This window comes from Neltuma alba, unplaced genomic scaffold (genome assembly GCF_004799145.2).
Source record: "Neltuma alba isolate B1F8T4 unplaced genomic scaffold, ASM479914v2 tig00011705_pilon, whole genome shotgun sequence".
NCBI lineage: Eukaryota > Viridiplantae > Streptophyta > Magnoliopsida > Fabales > Fabaceae > Neltuma > Neltuma alba.
Genome location: NW_021636342.1, coordinates 768,903 through 789,049, shown reverse-complemented (window position 1 = coordinate 789,049; position 20,147 = coordinate 768,903). Strand labels below are relative to the sequence as shown.

General features: G+C 30.2%; 2 protein-coding genes across 2 annotated transcripts; one reads left to right on the top strand and one right to left on the bottom strand.

The window, feature by feature from the left end:
• Window positions 1-4,318: 4,318 nt before the first annotated feature.
• Window positions 4,319-8,759, top strand: LOC114717064 (tyrosine-protein phosphatase DSP1-like). The gene is made up of 6 exons (XM_028902148.1): window positions 4,319-4,556; window positions 4,674-4,964; window positions 5,097-5,190; window positions 7,513-7,570; window positions 7,662-7,705; window positions 8,239-8,759. The coding sequence occupies exons 2-6, from the start codon at window positions 4,678-4,680 to the stop codon at window positions 8,425-8,427; spliced, it is 672 nt and encodes a 223-aa protein (XP_028757981.1). The 5' UTR covers window positions 4,319-4,556; window positions 4,674-4,677; the 3' UTR covers window positions 8,428-8,759.
• A 1,987-nt stretch (window positions 8,760-10,746) lies between these two features.
• LOC114717060 (1-aminocyclopropane-1-carboxylate oxidase-like) lies at window positions 10,747-12,164 on the bottom strand. Its single transcript, XM_028902144.1, has 3 exons — window positions 12,048-12,164; window positions 11,399-11,965; window positions 10,747-11,307 (listed from the first exon to the last, which is right to left on the bottom strand). The coding sequence occupies exons 1-3, from the start codon at window positions 12,153-12,155 to the stop codon at window positions 10,996-10,998; spliced, it is 987 nt and encodes a 328-aa protein (XP_028757977.1). The 5' UTR covers window positions 12,156-12,164; the 3' UTR covers window positions 10,747-10,995.
• Window positions 12,165-20,147: the final 7,983 nt, after the last annotated feature.

Here is a 20,147-nt window from a genome sequence, read left to right as displayed (position 1 = left end):
TTATTTTATTTTTTTGCCAGCAGGTAATATGTCAGTATTACAGATTACTATTAATATTTTAATTTAATCCTTCAAATAAAGTAATAATATTAATATCTAACGTTGGAAGCTAGCTAGTAATGATCTTAATGATTGTGAGGCATAACTCAGCACATTTTCATGCATAATTATTTGGCAAAATATAATGACTACTCTTATCAAATTCAATGGACATAAAAGTGTGGTGGATTAATTTATTCAAGTTAGACCAACGCACTTTCGATGTGGGGCATTTAACTTGCTGGCCAACTGCTTCAACAAGAGCATATTCTTCAGAATACTTTGCTCCTTAGTAGTATGTTACTCCTATAATTAGTTTGCTAAACAGGTCAAGCCATATCAGATCTCAATCACACGTGGTTGTAGATTTTTAATAGGAGCTTAACCTATTTCCATCTTTAATTATAATTACCATCTCTCATTATTTTTTTTTTTTTATAGACCGACTGTAATATGAAACTACAATTATTGGAGCCTCTGCCAAATGACCTTGTATGTGAATAGATCTATCAGAGAACATTCAGATAGAAACTTGAATCTGTTTATTCTAAGCTTGATATTACAATAAGGCCAATCACTTAAACTAAGAATGGATATTATCGTTAACTAGTTAATTTTAATGTACATAATTAAATTTCGCCAAATCAGTTCAATACTTCAAAGTGGTTCATCAAAACTAATTTTGAAAAAATAGAGTCCAATTCTATTTTTAGACACAGAAATTAAGATAATAACACAAATACCCATACACAATGAATGGTCCGGGTCTGGCCCAAAAGATTTTTTTAAAAAATTGCACAATGTAGTTTAAATGATGATATTACTCTTCCGGTTCTAAATATAAGACCCTTATACACACTGGTATAACGGTCTTATATTTAGAACCGGAGGAGTAGCTTTTTATTTAACTAGACAGTGCTAGAATAACTTCTTGCCATCCGAATAATGTTATGTGATAAAGTAATAAACAATTAGGCAACATTTTTCATGCATTTTATGAAATTGAAAGCAAACTATACTATTAATTATAGGGACAATAATATAAAAAGAAGTTATTAATTACAATATTCAAATTTAGGCACCTAAGAGCTTAAAATCTTAGAGGAGGAAGTGGTCTAATCTAATATATTACAAATATAATCAAATGACTAAAATATATTTGTATCATATTTGAAATAAAAAGCTATCAAATTTGTCATTATTAGTATATTTTTTGTCATTAAGTGTTTAACACTTGTTACTGTCGTTTCACAATTTATTAATAAATAACTTGTCATTGTCAGTACATTTTGTGTCATTTATTATTCAACATTTGTTATTGTCAGTTCACAACTTATTAATACGAGAGCATTTTTGTCATTTGATTAGATTTACATAATATAAGATCAGGCACCATTTTTTCGTATGAGATTTTGAGCTCTTAAACGCCTTAACTGAAATACTATAATTTTTAAATTCTTTTTATGCAATTTTTCCTTAATTATATAATAGTATAATATAAATAATGTAGCATGATCAAAAACAAAAGTCATGTATATTATTTTAAGGTGAGGCACATGGAAAGAATATAAGATGGTGGTTGATAATTACAAGCTCGTTTCAGTGGGGCCCTCCATTTTGGAGCCTCATATCCTTGTAACCGTTGAACGTGTGGTTGGATGTCAAATATATATAAACAATATATATGCGCCAGGCAAAAGAAATCTCTTATTATAAGCTCAAATATTAAATTTAGTCCTTTTTTTCAATAAAAATTTAAATATTAATTCATCATATTGTAATTAACTAACCCTTCTTAATAGATTCAATTCCTATTAGTTATAAATATATGTATGTATTTAAATATTAATCTCATTACAAGGGCTCTTTTTTCCATTATTAGCTTTTAGAGAGTAATGTATAAAAGTCGTAGTAGTGTGGTTTAAATTTACACTAATAAGATAACCAAAACTAACATAGAAAGTATTGTTTAAGTTGGTTTTAACTATAACAAAACGTGGATTTTTTTTTTAATAAAAAAACTGACATCTATTTATTTTTATTACAGATTAACTTGCAATTTAAAGCTAAAACTCACACCATGAGCAAAATTAAACTAGTGTAGAACCAGAACCAATGTATACAAGTCGTCCAATTATATATTATTCAAACTAATTAAACTATTGAATAATTCAACCAATCACAATATATACAAAATATGCAACCTAAGTAAACGTTGACTTAATGTTATCCAAGAAATGATCAAAACTAGCCTTTAATTTTGATCACAACTCTTGAAGCTTGAGTTGTCACAGAGAGTTTCAAGTAAGATCATTATTTTCATCTGTATATAGTTTTGGGTTTTCAATTATCTGTAAAATTATACAAATTTATGAAATCTCAAGATCAAATTAATTTTTTTTAATGAGAAACTTTTATTTCATTTGATTCAAGTATTGTTGATGAATTTTTAAAATAAAAATTTTACTTTGTAATTATAAATAACTAAACACGCAAAATTGCAGATTATATCTATTAAATCCTATCATTATTTATAATTCATTGACTTTCTATAAAAATTATATATAATGATAAATATGATTGCATATATCTTTTGACTATGGATAGATATATCGTAATCTCATGTTTTCGCCACATAATTTGAACAAAAAATTGATAATTGTAAGTTTGTTAACATAAAAATTTTACCTAATCAATGGCATAGTACTATCATGATAAATAAATAATACGAAATAAATAATGACAACTAAATAAAAAATAACAACTTTTACAATATATGTAATCACGAATAAATACAGTGTATTTTATATACTCTATACCATCCTATAAGACACTTTCAATTGCTTCACCAGATTCAAGAGGAAGTAGTTAAGTCATTATATTTATTTAAAAATCATTTTTTAAACATACTTTTACCTAAAATCATAAATTATATTTTGAGAAGCAAAAAAACGAAAATCATATCAAATTTTACATAAGGGTGATTTAAAAAAAAAAGAAGTAATTGGTACCTTATTAATAATTTATGATAAAAAGTTATTGTAATTAAGAGTAATAAACATTAATATATACTAATAAATATTTTGTGTGAGTTAACATATTGAATGCCAAAAAAAGTGAGAAGAAATTGTAAATGAATTTATTTAAACTTCAATTATGTATATAAAAAATTTTGAACTTTTTTATTTAAAATCATAAATTACATTTTGAAAATTGAATAAAAAATAATTTTTTGATAAAAATAATTTAAAAAATATGACTAATATCTCATTTAGTGATTTATAATAAGGGCCACTTATTAATGTATTCCATACTGCCCATTTTGTAATCTATGATTTTTTTTTGAGTGAATTTAATTCTTCTTATAAGCTACACTTTGTACATGCCTAATGACATTTTTTTTCTAATTAATTATATGTATCTCTCTGTTTTTTTTCCTGCTCCCTTCCACTTACATTGTCTATAAAATAAATAATGACATTTAAAAAAATAAAATTATATTATTTACATATTTATTGTTTTCAACAAGTTTTAAGGAACTTTTTTAATTTGCATAATTTAATTATTTTTTGCCAAAAACATAATTTAATTATTTAAAACTTATAAAAAAAACTGAAAAAAATACTACCTCCAGTCCTAATTATAAAAGCTAGTTGACTAATTTGAGGAGATTAAAGAATTAGTTATTTATCGTAAATAGGTGTTGTTTTTTTTAAAATATCCTTGCTAATCAGGTGTATTGACTAGAACTACTATTGTTAGAAGGACTATCTTAAAAAAAATACATATATATTAAAATTTAAAGTGGATTAGGATCTTATATTTAATATTAAAATAAAAATCAAACGAGATTCTATATTAATGAGCAGACGTAGTATTATGTAATGATTTGTAACAAGAATGGCTCACTTATTCTAGATGGACAGATATTGCCTCATAATAATGAAAGAAAGGGAGTACCAGTAGTTAATAATTAAGATGTTAGTGTGAATGCAAGAGAAGATATTGAATGCCAATAAAAAAGAGAGAGAAGATATTGTAAATGAATTTATTCAAAGTTCAATGATCTCAAATCCTCAACTAAACAAACTATTTTCACTTTTTATTCCGTTTCCACGCGCCGCAATGCACTCATCAAACGACGCTCCAAAATCCTCCATTCCTGCTCGCTCACGCCAACTCCTCCTTCCCTTTTCATTCCCTTTTTCTTCCCAATCTCACAAATCAGAAAAGTTCGTTAATTTCTTTTTTTTTTTTTTAAATTAGACATTTTGATTCGCAAATCCAAAACCAGACGACGAACCAGTTCTCTCTCTTCCCTCCCTCGTTGCCGCGCCTTTCTCTCCCCTCTCCTTCATCTCTTCCGCGTCTCTCTTAGTTCTTCTATATATACAGCCTCTCTCTTTCACTCCGATTGTCTCCGCCTTCTACTTTAACTGCTTCACGCCATTCTCTCTCTTTCTTTCTCTCTCTCTCCCCTTCCTCTTCTTCACTGTGCAACTTTTTCAACTGTCAAGGTACTTTGGAATATCCTCTGCGATCCCAATCTCTTTCTCTCTTTTTATTATTATATAATGTATTTTCGCGATTTTTAAGAACCCGATATTTTCTTTTTTTGGGGTTTTTAATTATAGAAATATGAAAGTGGAAGAACTCCAATTCGAATTCAATCGTCTCCACCACCATCACCAGCACCTCCAGCGGCAGAGTAAAGAGAAGACCCATTTGGGTCTCGCCGAACTCTCATCGGCCGTCGTCCCTGCCGATGATGGTGGTGGGTTTGAGAAGGTCATTGACGGCGAAGACGAGGATTGTTTCGTCCAGCCGATCAATTTCGCCATGGTAGATAACGGCATTTTCCGGTCCGGCTTCCCTCAACCCGACAACTTCTCCTTCCTCAAATCCCTCGGTCTCCGCTCCATTGTGTAAGCACAGAACCTTATAAATGGATTCTTTATTGTTTGTTTTCCTTCTTTGCCGGAAAAATTTCGATCCTTCATCCGGTCTGTGGTGCCACTTAGCTTTTCTGTGCTGAATTTGTTCGGATGGTTCTTCAGATATCTCTGTCCCGAGCCGTATGCGGAGGAAAGCTTAGAGTTCTTGAAGTCAAATGGGATCAAGCTTTATCAATTTGGGATTGACGGTCACAAGGTATATAGCTGTTTGAAGTTTGCGTTATGTAATGGGAGTGAATTTGTGCTTCTGAATTTGCTTTTTGGATGGTCTCTTTTGATTATGATTGTTCATATGCTTGATTGTGTTGGATAACTATATTGGTAAGTTGCACAAAAAATTAATGAATATCTAACCCAATTGACCTGTCACTCTCATCTTTTATTTTGTGCGATTTTTTCTTCAAGTGGATATGGAGATAAGCTAGCTACGGAAAATTATTGGATATGAACTTTTATATTATAGAAGGGTCTCCATGTCTAGGGAACTTAAACTGTTGTCGTTATTTCTCCAGTTCGTATTTTTCTTGTCTTTGGTAATACGGTCAGAATATTTCCTGCAACTTATTTTGAAATTAAATCTCTCTTTCAGACAAGCTTAACTTAGTTCTGCTATATGATTACTTAATTTTTTAGCAGTGATTGGAATTGGATCGATCATGATCTGAGCATAGTTATGTCGAAAACGTTTCTTTTCTTGTGTGCACTTAATTTTGTGGATCAGTTATAATGAAATCCATGTAGAACGAAACCAAGCTGGCTGGTGAAGCCTTTTTCTTGGGCACAAAAGGTCTTGATATTCGCTTGTTATTGGAATAATTAATGGCTTATTAGATATTATGGATTATTAGTTCGTTGTCTGCACAATGGGTTTATTGATGGATTCGACAGCAGTTTTTTCTCTTCGACAATCATAAACTTGCCCCTTTATAATGCAAATATAACCAAAATATGTAAGATGTAAGACAAGGAGATGATGGAAAAGAGACAAGTTCTTATAAACCTAACAGTACGGAAAAATAGTCATAATATATTAGTGGTCATCACATAACATCATTAATTCGTTGATCCAGCATGCGTATTGGGCGACTATTGAGGTTTTGGACATGACTTAGCTGCCCGCCAATTACAGAGCATTTCATATTTATAAAAATTTTATACTGAAAGTGTTCTGCAAATTGTTTGTTAGATTGCATGCGTTCACTTTCATTATTATTATATCTAGTTCTCACTAACAACACATGCAGGCTAAAAAAAAAATTTTAATTTGTTAGTACATTGTATTCATTTGTTTGACAAGACTGAGATTAGATTTTTACTCATCATATTCCTCTTTCACGCACACACACACGCACACAGCTATTTATTAAATTTCAAATACTTTATCTGAAATGTATCCTATTGTTATAGACCCAAATACTGAATTATGAGAGAACGCTTAGCATCCATAGATAATTCTTGTGGTTATGTTAACGGTGAAGAAACTTGAGTGCTTGGACTAAACCTTTTTAAAAATATTTGTCCTGCGATTTCCTAGACTTACGCACCTTCCCTCAAGGACCACCAAAGGGGTAGTTTCCATTTGTGCATTTTGTTTCAATACTTAAATATCATATATATGTGGATTTCAGAGAGAACTTCACTCCTTATGGAATTATAGAACTCCTTAGTCCCTATTTCATGAACTTGTATTTGGACAATAAATCATGAAACCTAATATATGCATAAGAAAACCAGAACAGGCATTATCCCCCCCCCGGGGGGGGGGGACGAATGAACGTCTTGGTGGTGACTAGATTTGAGCAGAATAATGCTCCTCACAGTAAATGAAGGAATTTCTTATTTATAACAGTCATAATATATGTCTTCAATGTTTTCATTTGACCTATTTTCCTCATCAGCCCATCTCGTGTGTCACGCCCAATGATGTTTAATTACTATGGTTAAAGAATCAGGACCTGTTTGTTTATCATCTTAATATTCTCTTCTGTTTCCTCGTAATTATAATGCTTGGTATTGGTCTTCTTAGTAGAACTATGAAAAAATGATACAACTCTTCTGCATTTTAACCATGCATCTGATGCCTCAAGACTTTAGAATAATGAGGGTGCAGTATCGTCTAAACTTGAGATCTTGATACTGTCTCAGTCTAATCAATTAGTTAGCATGGAGAAAATGGTTTAATGCTGGGTGGTTTAGGCAATCTCTCTATAATACATTCTCAGTTATATTTGGTTTACGGAGAATTACTGGACCAAATTATCATGCATAAAATATATAAGCATATTAGTGCTGTCTATTATTAAGAAGTGTGTTTGACTTGCAAGTTAATTCGTTGGTGGATTTCACATTTTCTTTATGCCGAACCAAGAATTTCTGTGTGTATTCCTCGTGAAATGGCAATACACTATTTTTCTTGGATACAAATGGGGAATGACAGTTAGGTTTTAACTTGACATGACGACTTAATCTATTGTGAATAATGGTCTTTATAAACTGACACCGAGAATTGTGCATCCAGGAGCCTTTTGTAAGCATCCCGGAGGACACAATCTGTCAGGCCCTAAGAGTTGTCCTTGGTATACATCATATCCCGGCCCATTTCTTTCACACTTCATATCTGGCTTTAGCTGCAGTTTCATTATCTTTGCTTCATCATCTATAATGCAGATGAGAAGAACCACCCAGTTTTAATTCACTGTAAACGAGGAAAGGTTAGAATTCGCTCAACCTTTTGTTTTGTTTTGTTTTGTTTTTTTTAATTTGTCATTTCTAATTTAATGAAATATTATATGGGCCCCACTATGCCCTGGCGCCCTGCTTAGTTGGCATGCATAGATGAGGACATCCCAATTCATCTGAGGTAATTTTATGAAGACCTTGACATTTCATGAGGTTGAACGTCTTGATCTGTGTTGATCTTTGATTAATATAAGATTAAACTACTTAACATTTTCGAAAAGTCAAGCTCCTAATAGAATTACCTATTCATGGGATTATGTTGACTTGAGAAGCGAAAGTATACTGACTCAATCAACACCAACGTCGGGAGTGTTGTGTCTGATTCGAGTATCTAACGAAATTTAACTTGGTTTTTGTAGATCTATATATAGCAATGCTTTCATGTATGCCAACTAAGTGGGAACTGATGTATTTTGGGCACTTAGAATTGCTTATGAATGATTTAATCACTCGTGTGAGTCACGTAAAATGAGTAAAATGTTGCTCCCCCTCTTCCATTTTACAGCACCGAACGGGTTGTGTGGTAGGCTGCTTCAGAAAGTTACAAAAATGGTGCTTGTCGTCAGTGTTTGATGAGTACCTACGCTTTGCAGCAGCCAAGGCAAGAGTTTCAGATCTGAGATTCGTGGAATCGTTCGATACTTCCAGCTTGTCGGCACATTTGCCCATGTCTTTCTCTTTTTCACAGAGGTGATGAACCCAGAAAGTTGAACATAGGGGTTTTCTTTTCATTTTGATGTGAAAGCAAAACCCAGATCCTCCTCTGCAATAAGTTAGCAATAAAATGCATTGCAGCGGCAAAGGAGTAGTCTTTCTTCTGGCATCTTAGAATAAGGGAAAAAGTCCTAGCAGTTTTAGGATTTCTAGTTTGATGCTACATTGCCCTCAATCCCTTTTCTTTTCTTTTTTAATTGATGTTTTCAAGCAGCCAATTCATGAGAAACAGTGTAGATATGTGTTGGTCTTTTCCTTTTAGACTTGTGAAAAATTCAAGAAATTTCAGGAAAAAGCTTTCTATCACTGAAATCTTGATGGGTCGTCTTCTACCTCCTTCCCCCGACTCCTTTCCTTTCGGGTTCTAAATTGATCCGACGACTCATTTTGGGTTCGACTGTCCTGAATCACTTTAAAATGGATGCTGACTTTAGATAAGGTATTTCCACCATTTATCAGCATAAGACAAAAATCATATCAATCAGCATCGATATAATCAGTACTAAATATATAAATCAATACTACTTCCTATACTTAATATACTTAATATAAGGCCTTGTGTGATTTTTATTTTGATCTTAAATATAAGATCTCTAACCATTTTATTTCTCATATCTATGTATTTTTTTCTAATGTAGTCCTTGTAACAATGATAGTTCTAACTAATATATTTGATTAGCAATGATATTTTAGGAAAGATAACACTTATTTATTACAAATAACTAATTTAACTTTTTTTCTTAATCTTCTCAAATTAGTCAACTAGCTCTTATAATTAGGATCGGAGGTAGTAGAAAATTTGTAATCAATAATACTATTCATAAAATTCTTGCAAAAATAATACTCCTCCGGTCTTTAATATAGGACTCAATTCTTGAGTTGGTTTTGGTCTTAAATATAAGACTTATTTCTCATATTTATCAATTTTCTCTAAATTACCTCTATAAATGTACTCTCAACCATAATCAAGTAGAAGAGGTAGATGGAGTATTAAGAAAGATGATATAATGCTTTAGGAAAAATATGTCACTTTTTTTATAAGTAGTTAACATAACTTTCTTAATCTAATCAAATTAGTTAAATAGATCTTATATTAAGAACCAGGAGAATATATATTGAGGGGCTGGGCCCTGGCTGTTCTCAACTTTGTTGCTGCTGGCTGGAAGTGGCCCGTACGGGCAGAGAAAGGGAGGGCAAGGGCATCCCATTTTATCTATAGTTTTCTCTTTCCATAATTTTAATCTCAATTTTGTTTTAACTCTATATTACTGATTTTTCTGGGCCCACCAAATTTTATCAAAATCCCAAATTCTCAACGAACATACTAGTTCAACTTGATTTGCTAACAAACAAATGAAAATAACAACTTTATTTCAAAAAAATAAAAATAAAAATCTGTATCACATTAAAAAAAAAATAAAATGAAAGGGACAGTGACAGTGAAGGAGGAAACCGGAGAGAGGACCTCCAGTTAGAAACTTCTCTTCTTCACTTCTCATTCTCTTCCCTCGTCTTCTCCCTTCTAATTATAAGATCAACATTTAAATGGTTCAAATTTGATTTTATACAAAATGCATCTTTTTATTATTTTTCTTTATTGTAGCATTCATTATTCACTTCAAATTTTAGCCATTTAAATTTAATTAATTTTTTTAATTTATAATTTAACATTTTGATAATAATTTTATAAAGTATTAAATTTGAAACTTTCAAACATTCAAATATTAATCTTATGGATATAAAAAGAGAAGAAAACGGAAAAGGATAGGAAGGGAATAGCAGAGTTTCCTCGTACAAACGGACGGCAATGAAACACAAACAAATACGAGAAAATATTATGGGTCCGTTTGGTACGAGGGAAAATGAGAGCGGGAGAGGCAAGAAAATTTTTTAATAAGCTTAATTTTAAAAATTAAAAAAGTGGGGTTAAAAACTTTTAATTGATGTTTATTATTCTTTTACATTACTTTTTTTGTTTATTAAAATTTTAAAACCCCACTTCTCCAATTTTTGAAATAGAGCTCATTCAAATTTTCCTTCCTTCAGTTTCTCTCATACCAAATAGGACCTATATGTTTGCCTGATTTGAGTGAAGCCAAGTGATGAGCTTGGGGAAGAAGACAAGCCAAAACAAAGCTGTTCACTTATTCAGTAAATTTAAGGGTAGCTCCGATTTTAAGTTCTTTTTCCATTGGCATGGCAGGCATCATGATCATTGCCAATGGTGGTCCCATGCACGGCCTTCCAAGTTGCGCCTCTTAATGAGACGCACAAAACGAAAGAGAAAGGACGACATATATGCTATCAAATTCATCATTCAATTAAGCAAACACACGATCATTACTATGATCTCACTCACATTCATTCTCATCAATTAATTGGCTACTTCTTCATACAATAATACCACACACATCACCTCATCATCACTCTCACTTCCACGCCAAATTATTCACGCCCATTTCTGAAACAGGCCCATCTTACTTCTCATCCTAATTAAAAGCTTATTGTTCTTATTGACAATCATGGGATTATATAATATATATATATATCAGGCAGTTGGAATAACGGGTGGAGCCAGATTGAGAGGCGATGCTTTGAAAGCTTCAAAACGGGGTTCCTTAGCTTGAAACTTGAGCTTGGTGTAAAGCTGCATGTAGTCTTGAAACACAAATTGAGGGTAAATCTGGTTGTTGCTGTTGTTCTGGTTCTCATGTTGCTCATCTGCAGCTACTAGCTGTGGAGCTGGGTAGATCACAGCGTCACCTGCTGGATTGTAGAATGAAGCTATGGACATTCTGGTCCCATTCCTTTGTGCAATCACTCGGTGTTCCACACTCTTGTACTTCCCATTCGTTATTACCTGTTCTCTCCATTTCAAAATGCTTAATGTTAAGAAAACCGGATCGGTCATTGAACTGGTTTAATATTCAGAAAAAAGAAATAGGGGCTACCTCAAGCTGGTCACCGATGTTGATAACTAAAGCGTGGGGCAATGGAGGCACACCAAGCCAGTGACCATCTTTAAGAAACTGTAGGCCACTGACCTTATCGTCTTGGAAGAGAAGGATGATCCCACCTGCGTCTGTGTGCTCACGAAGCCCCTTCACCTTCTCTGGCTCTGGACATGGCGGATAGTGGGCCACCTTCGTCCCAAAATTTGGTCCTGATGATCTTGATGAGCCATTGAAAACCTTCTTCAAGTAGCCTTTCTCCAACCCAAGATTCTCGCATAACAGATCCAGAAGCTTCTCTGCTAGTTCCTCTAGCTTCAAGGCAAACTCCTTCATCACTTTCCTGTACTCCTCACAGAGATCGGGCACCTCAGAGATGTTGGACTCTGGAAGATGACGCAAGAGGAAGGTGCTTTCCCAGTCCATGTCTTTGATCTCGTCGTTGTCGTCTAGGGTTTTGCTCGCCATCACCTCATTGAACCTTCGCTCCATGCATTGCTTGTACTGATCTTTAGTGAGTTTCTCCACTGTGTCCATTAACTCGTTGGGTATCCCGTGATTCACCACCTGCAAGATGTAATGCACGTACGGATGAGTGTGCGTCAGCATTAAAATATAAATATATATATATGTGTGTGTGTGCGTATACCTCGAAGAATCCCCAGTTCTCACAGGCATCTTTGATTCTCTCCATTGTTGCTTCTCTCTCATTTCCATTGAGCTTGTCCAGGCTGATCACTGGGAAGTTGTTCTCCATTATCTCTCTCAGGGAATTTCTTGGGAGGAGGAGGTTGTGTTGTGCAGAATAGAGTGCGGCTTGTTTGCCATTTATAGGCGGGGCCTAAACCAAGGCAATTAACTCCTCAAATATAATAAGATAAATGGATGATTTTTTGGAAATAATTAAAAAGTATGCAGCACTACACTACTCTGTTTTCTTTTAAAAAGGATTAGTTATCTTAGCATATATGTTGAGGTTGCGTTTGTGTGATGAACGAATGGTGTCAATTTTGGAATATGAATTTAGGAAAAAAAAATATGGGCCCAATAATTCGTTTGACCTTGAATCGAAATTCATTTTTCAACAACAAAATTAATTAAAAAATGTTTTCTTGCAAGTCAAGACAAAAATTTTCTCATATACTTAACCAAGGTTGTTAAACTCACGAGTTTAAATAAACTTATAACAAGTATGTAAACTCAGATAGTAAGCTCGTAAGAGTTTACTTCTGTTAATAAACAGCTATTAAAAGTATATCATTAGATAATTTAAATATTAAAAATGACAAAAAGTTAGTTAAAATATAATTTAAACCTAAATAATTAAAATCAAACCTATCAACATTCATAGTTTATCATACTCAATATAGATATTTTTATGAAATTCATACATGAAGTCACTATACACAATCAAATAATAAAATAATCATAAATTTAATAAAAATTATAATCTGGAACACTAATTTGGATTTTCAATGTTTTAAAGAAACAGTTAGATAATTTAACTGTCTTTTATGCATGCTTTGATATAAATATTTCAATTATTTTTATGAATATTTTAGGTAATTTTAACGTAAATGATTTTATTGTTGTATATTAAAATTTTATGAGTTGGTAGTATTATTTCATAGATTTTTCTCTAAATACTCAAGTATTTTTTTAATGATGCAGTGAGTGGCATCGGAGAAAACTTCAAAATTTGGTTGCTTTCGGTGAGTTTTGTTGTTAGTTTCAAACTCGCATATAAATCACCGAGTTAATGCGATTTTACCGAGTTTAAATGAGTAACAAGAAATTGCTTACGAGTTTTCAATAGATACGATTTTACATGCGTGTTAACACATTTTTTTGAGCTGAAAACATGAAATCGGCGAGTTTAACGTGTTGAATCGCGAGTTTGATTACCATGTACTTAACTAATTTAAATCACTTCTAACAGATTAATTCAAACACTCTCGTTTGTCTAAATTAATGAATTTCAAAAATTTAGGATGACTATTCTGCAGATAGTCAGATACGGTAGTTGATACCTGTATATTTTTCTTTTTTAATTAAACACTAATTTTGCTTTGTTAATACTCTTAGCTTTTGCATAGGGACTAACAATACTAATGGAATGAAGCTAGAGTGTTTAATTAAGAAAGAAAATATACATACACTCTCTCCGTCCCTTATTATAAAATTTACTAATTTTTTAAATAGATTTCTTCCTTTTTATAAGATCCTTTTAAGTTTGTCTGAACATTTAATATATTATTATTTATTTTTCCTATAGTTTACTATATTTAATATATTCTTTTTCTTCATTTATCTTACTATTACTCTTTCACACATACCTATTTATATATAGGGGTATATTTAGAAAAAAATTATATTTGCTACATATTAATTGCTTGCAACTAATTTTAACTGTTTTCTTAAACTGCATAATCTAGTTAAAAGGATCTCATAATAAGGGACGGAGTAGTACCGAATTAAAAGTTGAGAAAAATTATAAGTACTTTGCAAAATGATTTTCCTCTCGAATTTTATAATGGAGTTTTGGCATTTATATTAAGCTCTTTATCTAATCATTTAATTCATGTCTTTATTAGTGTTATTTAAAATATTTAATAACCAAAAAATAAATAATGTCAAGCGTAGCCTTTTCAAAAAAAATCAGGGAAAGTGTCCACTGAGCTTTCAATTAAATGGGTTGACGCACTTCCAACTAATGATGCAAGTAGTGAGGAATTAAATGCTCATATTCTTTCTCGAAAAACGAAAAAAATCGTTTTCTTTTTAAATTTCTTTAACTAATTTAAATTTGCAAGATATTGGAATTAGTTTTTTAAAACAAGAATTTAAATTACTTAATGAAATTACCATCCGAAATACATTATATATATATATATATATATCTATTCATTTTTGCTAAGAGCCACTTCTCTAGTCCTATTTATAGGATAGAAAGAGAACATATTTTTTGATCCTATTTATAAAGTATTAAGAGAAATTTTTTGTATGGATGTATAATTTTATTTTTCATTTATTATTGTGTTGACTTTGTTTACATAAGTTATAATGGATGTTAAATAAAGATAAAATTGAAAAGTTGTTGAATTTTAAATGAGAGTTCATGAAAATTAATGTCTTTCTTAGTAGATGTGAAACATGTTAAAAATGACTTATAAATAAGATCAGAAGAGTATTTATGTATAATATCGGTTGCTTTTCAAATGGTTGGGGATAATGATTAGACTGCTAAAATGTAGAATGCATGCATTTCCTCTTCCCACTAATTAATACTCCCCAAAACAATAACAATTGTTACTTTATACACATACTCTTTCGATTCTAAGTATAAAAACTAATGAGATATTGATTTTGATTCTAAATATAAAAATTTAATCATTTTTTTGACATTTATTATCTTTTAAATTAATTTATCTGATTTATAAACTCATATAATTTAATATTATATAAAAATGTTTTTTTTAGGAAGGTGATGCCACATAATTAAATAATTAATATAATTTTTTTGATTTATTCAAATTAGTTAATTACTTTTATCTTAAGAATCGAACAAGTATATATACATAAAAAAACATTTAGAACTAAGGGTTTTGATTTGTTTTGTTTTTTTGTTTTTCAATACAAAGCTCAACAAATTGGAGTCGTCTTAATCTGTGCTTTATAATTAGATGTTATTGGCCCTCACATAGAAAGTCGCCCACTTCATAAGTACTGTGATTTTCAGTAACACTCACAATCATGAAGTTGATAATATTGGAATTTTGGATTTTTGTGAGGACACGAAAATTTGAAGAAAGAATGGGACAGCTAAAAGTGGCATGCTTTGTGTTTGTTTGGATAATGTTGGGTCGGGTTTGCGTCACTATACCCTTTGGATATATATATATATATATATATTTTTGTGTTTCTAATTTAATTCGAATTATTTCAATTTATATAATTTAAAATTTATTACTCTATATGTTGAATAAAGTAAAAATGAAATAATATCATTACTTTAACTATTAATTTAAAAATGAGAAAATCAATAGGGTCATAAAAAAGTAAAAATAATAAAATAATAAGATATAAATTGTTCACCTTTAATATATATAGTGTGAAAAATACATGATATTAAGCATCAATTCCTAAAATGAAACAAAAAATCTGTTAACGTGATTTTTTTTCATTCATAAAATTAAAATTGAAGATACACTTAACATTTTAATTTAATACTTCCTCTGTCTTTTTTTTATAAAGATCTAAATTTTTGAATTGGCTATAGTCTCTTTTTTTTTTCAATCTATAAGATTCAATTTATGATTGTTTGAATATTAAATACATTCTTACCGATTTTATTCCTAATTACTTGAATTATTTTGTTCTTATACACTCTCTTTAATCTTTTTTCTCACTATTTTTCTCTCTTATCTATTCTCTTTTAAATAAGGGTATATTAATATAAAAAAAGTACATTTATTACATATTTGCCTTGTTTTTGGCCAACTACTTTTAACTAATACTATTAATAAATATGAACATATTTCTTAAATGACATAATTCAGTTAATTCATAGTACTTCTTTTCCTGCTAATCATGATAGCTTCTGGAATTTTTTGGAGTGCTTTCTATCAGACACAATGTGTCAAATTTCACTGAACTTGACGAGTCTCCACAAAGATGGTCATTTCAAGATGATGAATTAGATACCATTCTTTTATTAAATATGATTTGGAAGACAAGGAATTGCATAGCACACAAACAAGGAAAGGCTTCTCCAGATTCATTAAAAAAAAAAAAAAAAAGACGCTTTGGCTCTAAATTCTGTATCTAAGGTCAACATTCATAATGCCATCAGAATTGAAGTTTCGTTGATAAATTTCTGTACCTTGGAGAAGAATGGCCTATATTTTGCTGTAAAAAAGAAACAAAATCACCCAACGTGAAGCTTGGGTTGGATTTCAAGGGCAATCTCTTTAGAAATTTGTTTGGAAAAAAGGGTTATATCCTGTCCATTGTCATTGATGCTTTTATACAGAAACTTTTTCAATGAAAGAAAGGAAAAAGCTTTAAGGTGTCTCTAACTATAAAGCGTTAAGAGTGAGAGATAAGGAATGAAACTAGAATTAAAAGTGTATTAATATAAAAAACTGTTTGTTATTTGCGATTGAGCAAACCTGTGTATACGAGATTGGGAAATATTATGTATTAATTCTTGTCCTTGTTATTTTGGATGCAGTGTGTCTTAAACTATTGTTGCATTTCTCTTATTAATGCATTTTTGCCTTTTATCAGAAAAAATGTGAAAGAATATGTGTCTTTTTTCTTTTCTTTTCTTTTTTTAAGGGAAAAAGGGAAAGAATGAATGGCTCATGTGACTTGTCCCATTCAGTATTCACTCATCACTTCCCACTCGCCACACACAAATGGTTCCCACTCTTGTGACATAATAATATAGCTTTATATATATATATATATATCAACTAATTATTTTTTTATATACATATACACACACATGTCTTTTGTGTATTGTACAATCTGAGAAATGAATTGTATACTTTCTAGTTTTAAAAATAAGATCCATTTTATAATATAAATTATACTATAAAATAAATCTTATGTAGTTATAAATGCGTATTTAATCATAAACTGTATAGTTTACCATATGAATTCATGTATGTGTCCTACAACTCCTAAGCAATATGATTATTAAGACTTGTTTTGGATTCAGGGGCATTTTCTCACACACACATTACTTATTAACGAGATTTTCATATTAACAATGAAATTTGAGGCAAAGAAAAAAATCTATGGCTTTATAGAACATAAATCATATTCTTATTAATTAAACTAATTTTTATGCTCTGGAAATGCTTAATTAATTAATGGAAGTTAAATTCCTTGATTGAACTGTACTTCTAATTAATTATAGTTTAAGAAATTTACATTATTTCACAAAAAGTTTGTTTTGTCATGTTTGTGTAATGCTGTCTTCATCATCTTAAATCGCCTCCCTGTACCCACAATTTTCATACCACAATAATTAAATTAGATGGAATGAAGTATCAATTAATTAGTTCTTACTTATTATCGATAGAGCAAAAATTGTTCTTGCCTTATAATTTTATTTTTTCAAATTTTATTCTATCCCTTTCATCCGGGTATTATGAAAATCCCAACTTCAATCTCATAACTCATAAGAAAGGAATCTTTATGTTTTACTTTAGTAGTGTCATGTGAAGCATATCATACATAGAAAAATGACATATAAATATCATCCAAATTAAATACTACCTTCACTTTTTGACATGAGAGTTAGTTAAAAATTCAATTTGGTCCTAAATGTAAAATTTTAATCTATTTTATTTGTAATATTTATCTATTTCGTTCCAAATAATCCTTATAACAATTACATATTTTGAGAAGTTTTTATCAAAAAATAGTTTCAATACATATAATTAATAAAAACATTTTAAAAAAGACAATATCTATTTATTATAAATAATTAACATAATTAATTTTCTTAATGCCAGTAAATTAGTTATCTTTTATATCAACTATGATCTAAAATGATTCTTTCAAATGGCATACTTCCTATCCAATGATGTGATTGTGGAATTTTCGGGGTTGGAATGGTCAACAGTGAAATCCATCTTTTAGTTCTTCGAGAGTTGTATCATTATCGGGCCACTAAAACTTCCTTTGATAATACTATACAAACATAATACTCTTCCAGTCCTTAATATAAGATCTATCTAACTAATTTGATTAGATTAAGAAAGTTAGGTAAGTTAGTTAATTATAAAAAAATATGAAATGTTTTTCCTAAAATACCATAATCATCTTTATAAATATCCCCCTACTTATTTGATTATAGTTAAGGGAGTATCTATATGGGTAATTTAGAAAAAATTGATAAATATGAGAAATAAGTCTTATATTTAGAACTAAAATTAACTTAACAATGCGGTTTTATATTAAGAATTGAAGGAATATATAAGTATAACTATCACATTTCAAAATATATTAAATGAGTAGTTCCCTTTAAAGACTAATAACTTCACTTAAATGAAACTATAACAGACCCTTCATCAGTGACAACTGAAAAGTCAGCTTATAAGTTTCTAAGCGTTAGTAAATAAATAACTATTTTAGTTTAAAATAATAGCTATTTTAGATGCCATTTTCCAAATATCCTAAGGAAGTCGCTTTCTTTTCAGGGCCATATGTATACACACACAGATGCATAAGAAAGGACTGGTGCATGAACCTTCCACAAATGCAGTAGCCATTATGATAAAGTGGTGATAAGAATGAAACGCCTTTTTATTCCTTGAGTCATGCTGTTGATCCGTTTCTGATCCGTTTAGGACCACCATGTAGTTGCTTCCAGAATAACTTAATATTTCCCAACATATTTGCATAAGAAAGCTAAACTCTTGGTTGGTACGAATCCATCAATAAAGAAGAAAGGTTATGGCTTTTAATGGGGTGGTCAAAATTCAATGCATTTATGAATAAGAATTGGATCTAGTAGAAAAGATTAATTTTTCACAATGTGATAAATTAATTACCTCTACTTTTTAATGTAAGAGTTTGTTTGATTTTTATTTTGATCCTAAATATAAGATCAAATCCACTTTATCTCTCATATTTATCCATTTTTCTAAGGTAGCCCTTATAATAATGATAGTTCTACCCAATATATTTGATTAGTAAGGATATTTTAGAAAAGATAACACTTATTTATTACAAATAGCTAAATTAACTAGTTTGCTTAATCTGTTTAAATTAGTCAACTAGCTCTTATATTAAGAACCGGAAATAGTGCTTGAATATCTATTGAGAGGCGTGACTATATTTAATGCTAATTAATATTTCGAATAAAATTAGCTCTCATGAAAAAATGCCCGTGCTTATGAAAAGAAAACGTCATTGCACTTACGTTTGTTCACTGCACAATGAATTTTCAATGTTCTTCCTCAAGATTTGCCCATATTTTGTAATTGGTCACTCTTTTTCTCTCTTTAAGTGCACAGTCAAAGGAGATATACTTCCAGAAATTGAAGATGAATAATAAAACTCTATCATATATGCAACTTCTTCTTTTGCATTACTTTGTTCTTAAACATTCTTTTTATCGTATTTATAATTTAGACAAACAAGTTTTTTTTAATTGTACTCCCTCCGTTCTTTTTTTATAAGCAAAAACTATTATCCTCTTCTTATCTCTCAATATAAGTAATATTTGCAAGTTGTCTTAAATTTTTATAGTAAACTTCCTATTTTACCCACATTAATTACTTATTTTAATACCTAATACATTTACTATCTCATTTCTTAAATCATCATCTCTCTCCGTATACATTTTCTCTCTTTCATAATTCTCTCTAAGCTAAAATACATATATTTAGTCCTTTAATTTTATAGAGAATTTTAATTTGGTCCCTTAACTTTAAAAAAATACTTTTAGTTCTATAATCCTAAAATTATTAATAAAAAATGATAATATTAAGATTTTAAATGTTGATAAAACATTTTCAAATGTTAACATAATGAGTTTAATTGTCAAAACAACAATGATTATTACAAAAAGATCATCATTTAACCATAACGATTTTAGGACTAAATGACCAAATGTATGCTTTTGAAAGTTAGGGATCAAATTAAAACTCTGTATAAAATTAAAAACACCAAATATATACTTTAGCCTTCTTTTTATTGTAATAATTTTCTTATTCTCTTTCTTATATAC

What these genes read in the sequence shown, in the direction of transcription:
- LOC114717064 (XM_028902148.1), top strand. Translation starts at nt 4,678, where the DNA reads ATGAAAGTGGAAGAACTCCAATTCGAATTCAATCGTCTCCACCACCAT. An exon ending in GGCCCTAAGAGTTGTCCTTG is followed by an intron (nt 7,571 to 7,661) that starts GTATACATCATA and finishes TCTATAATGCAG; the next exon opens with ATGAGAAGAACCACCCAGTT. An exon ending in TTCACTGTAAACGAGGAAAG is followed by an intron (nt 7,706 to 8,238) that starts GTTAGAATTCGC and finishes TCCATTTTACAG; the next exon opens with CACCGAACGGGTTGTGTGGT.
- LOC114717060 (XM_028902144.1), bottom strand. Translation starts at nt 12,155, where the DNA reads ATGGAGAACAACTTCCCAGTGATCAGCCTGGACAAGCTCAATGGAAAT. An exon ending in AGAACTGGGGATTCTTCGAG is followed by an intron (nt 11,966 to 12,047) that starts GTATACGCACAC and finishes TACATCTTGCAG; the next exon opens with GTGGTGAATCACGGGATACC. An exon ending in ACATCGGTGACCAGCTTGAG is followed by an intron (nt 11,308 to 11,398) that starts GTAGCCCCTATT and finishes TGGAGAGAACAG; the next exon opens with GTAATAACGAATGGGAAGTA.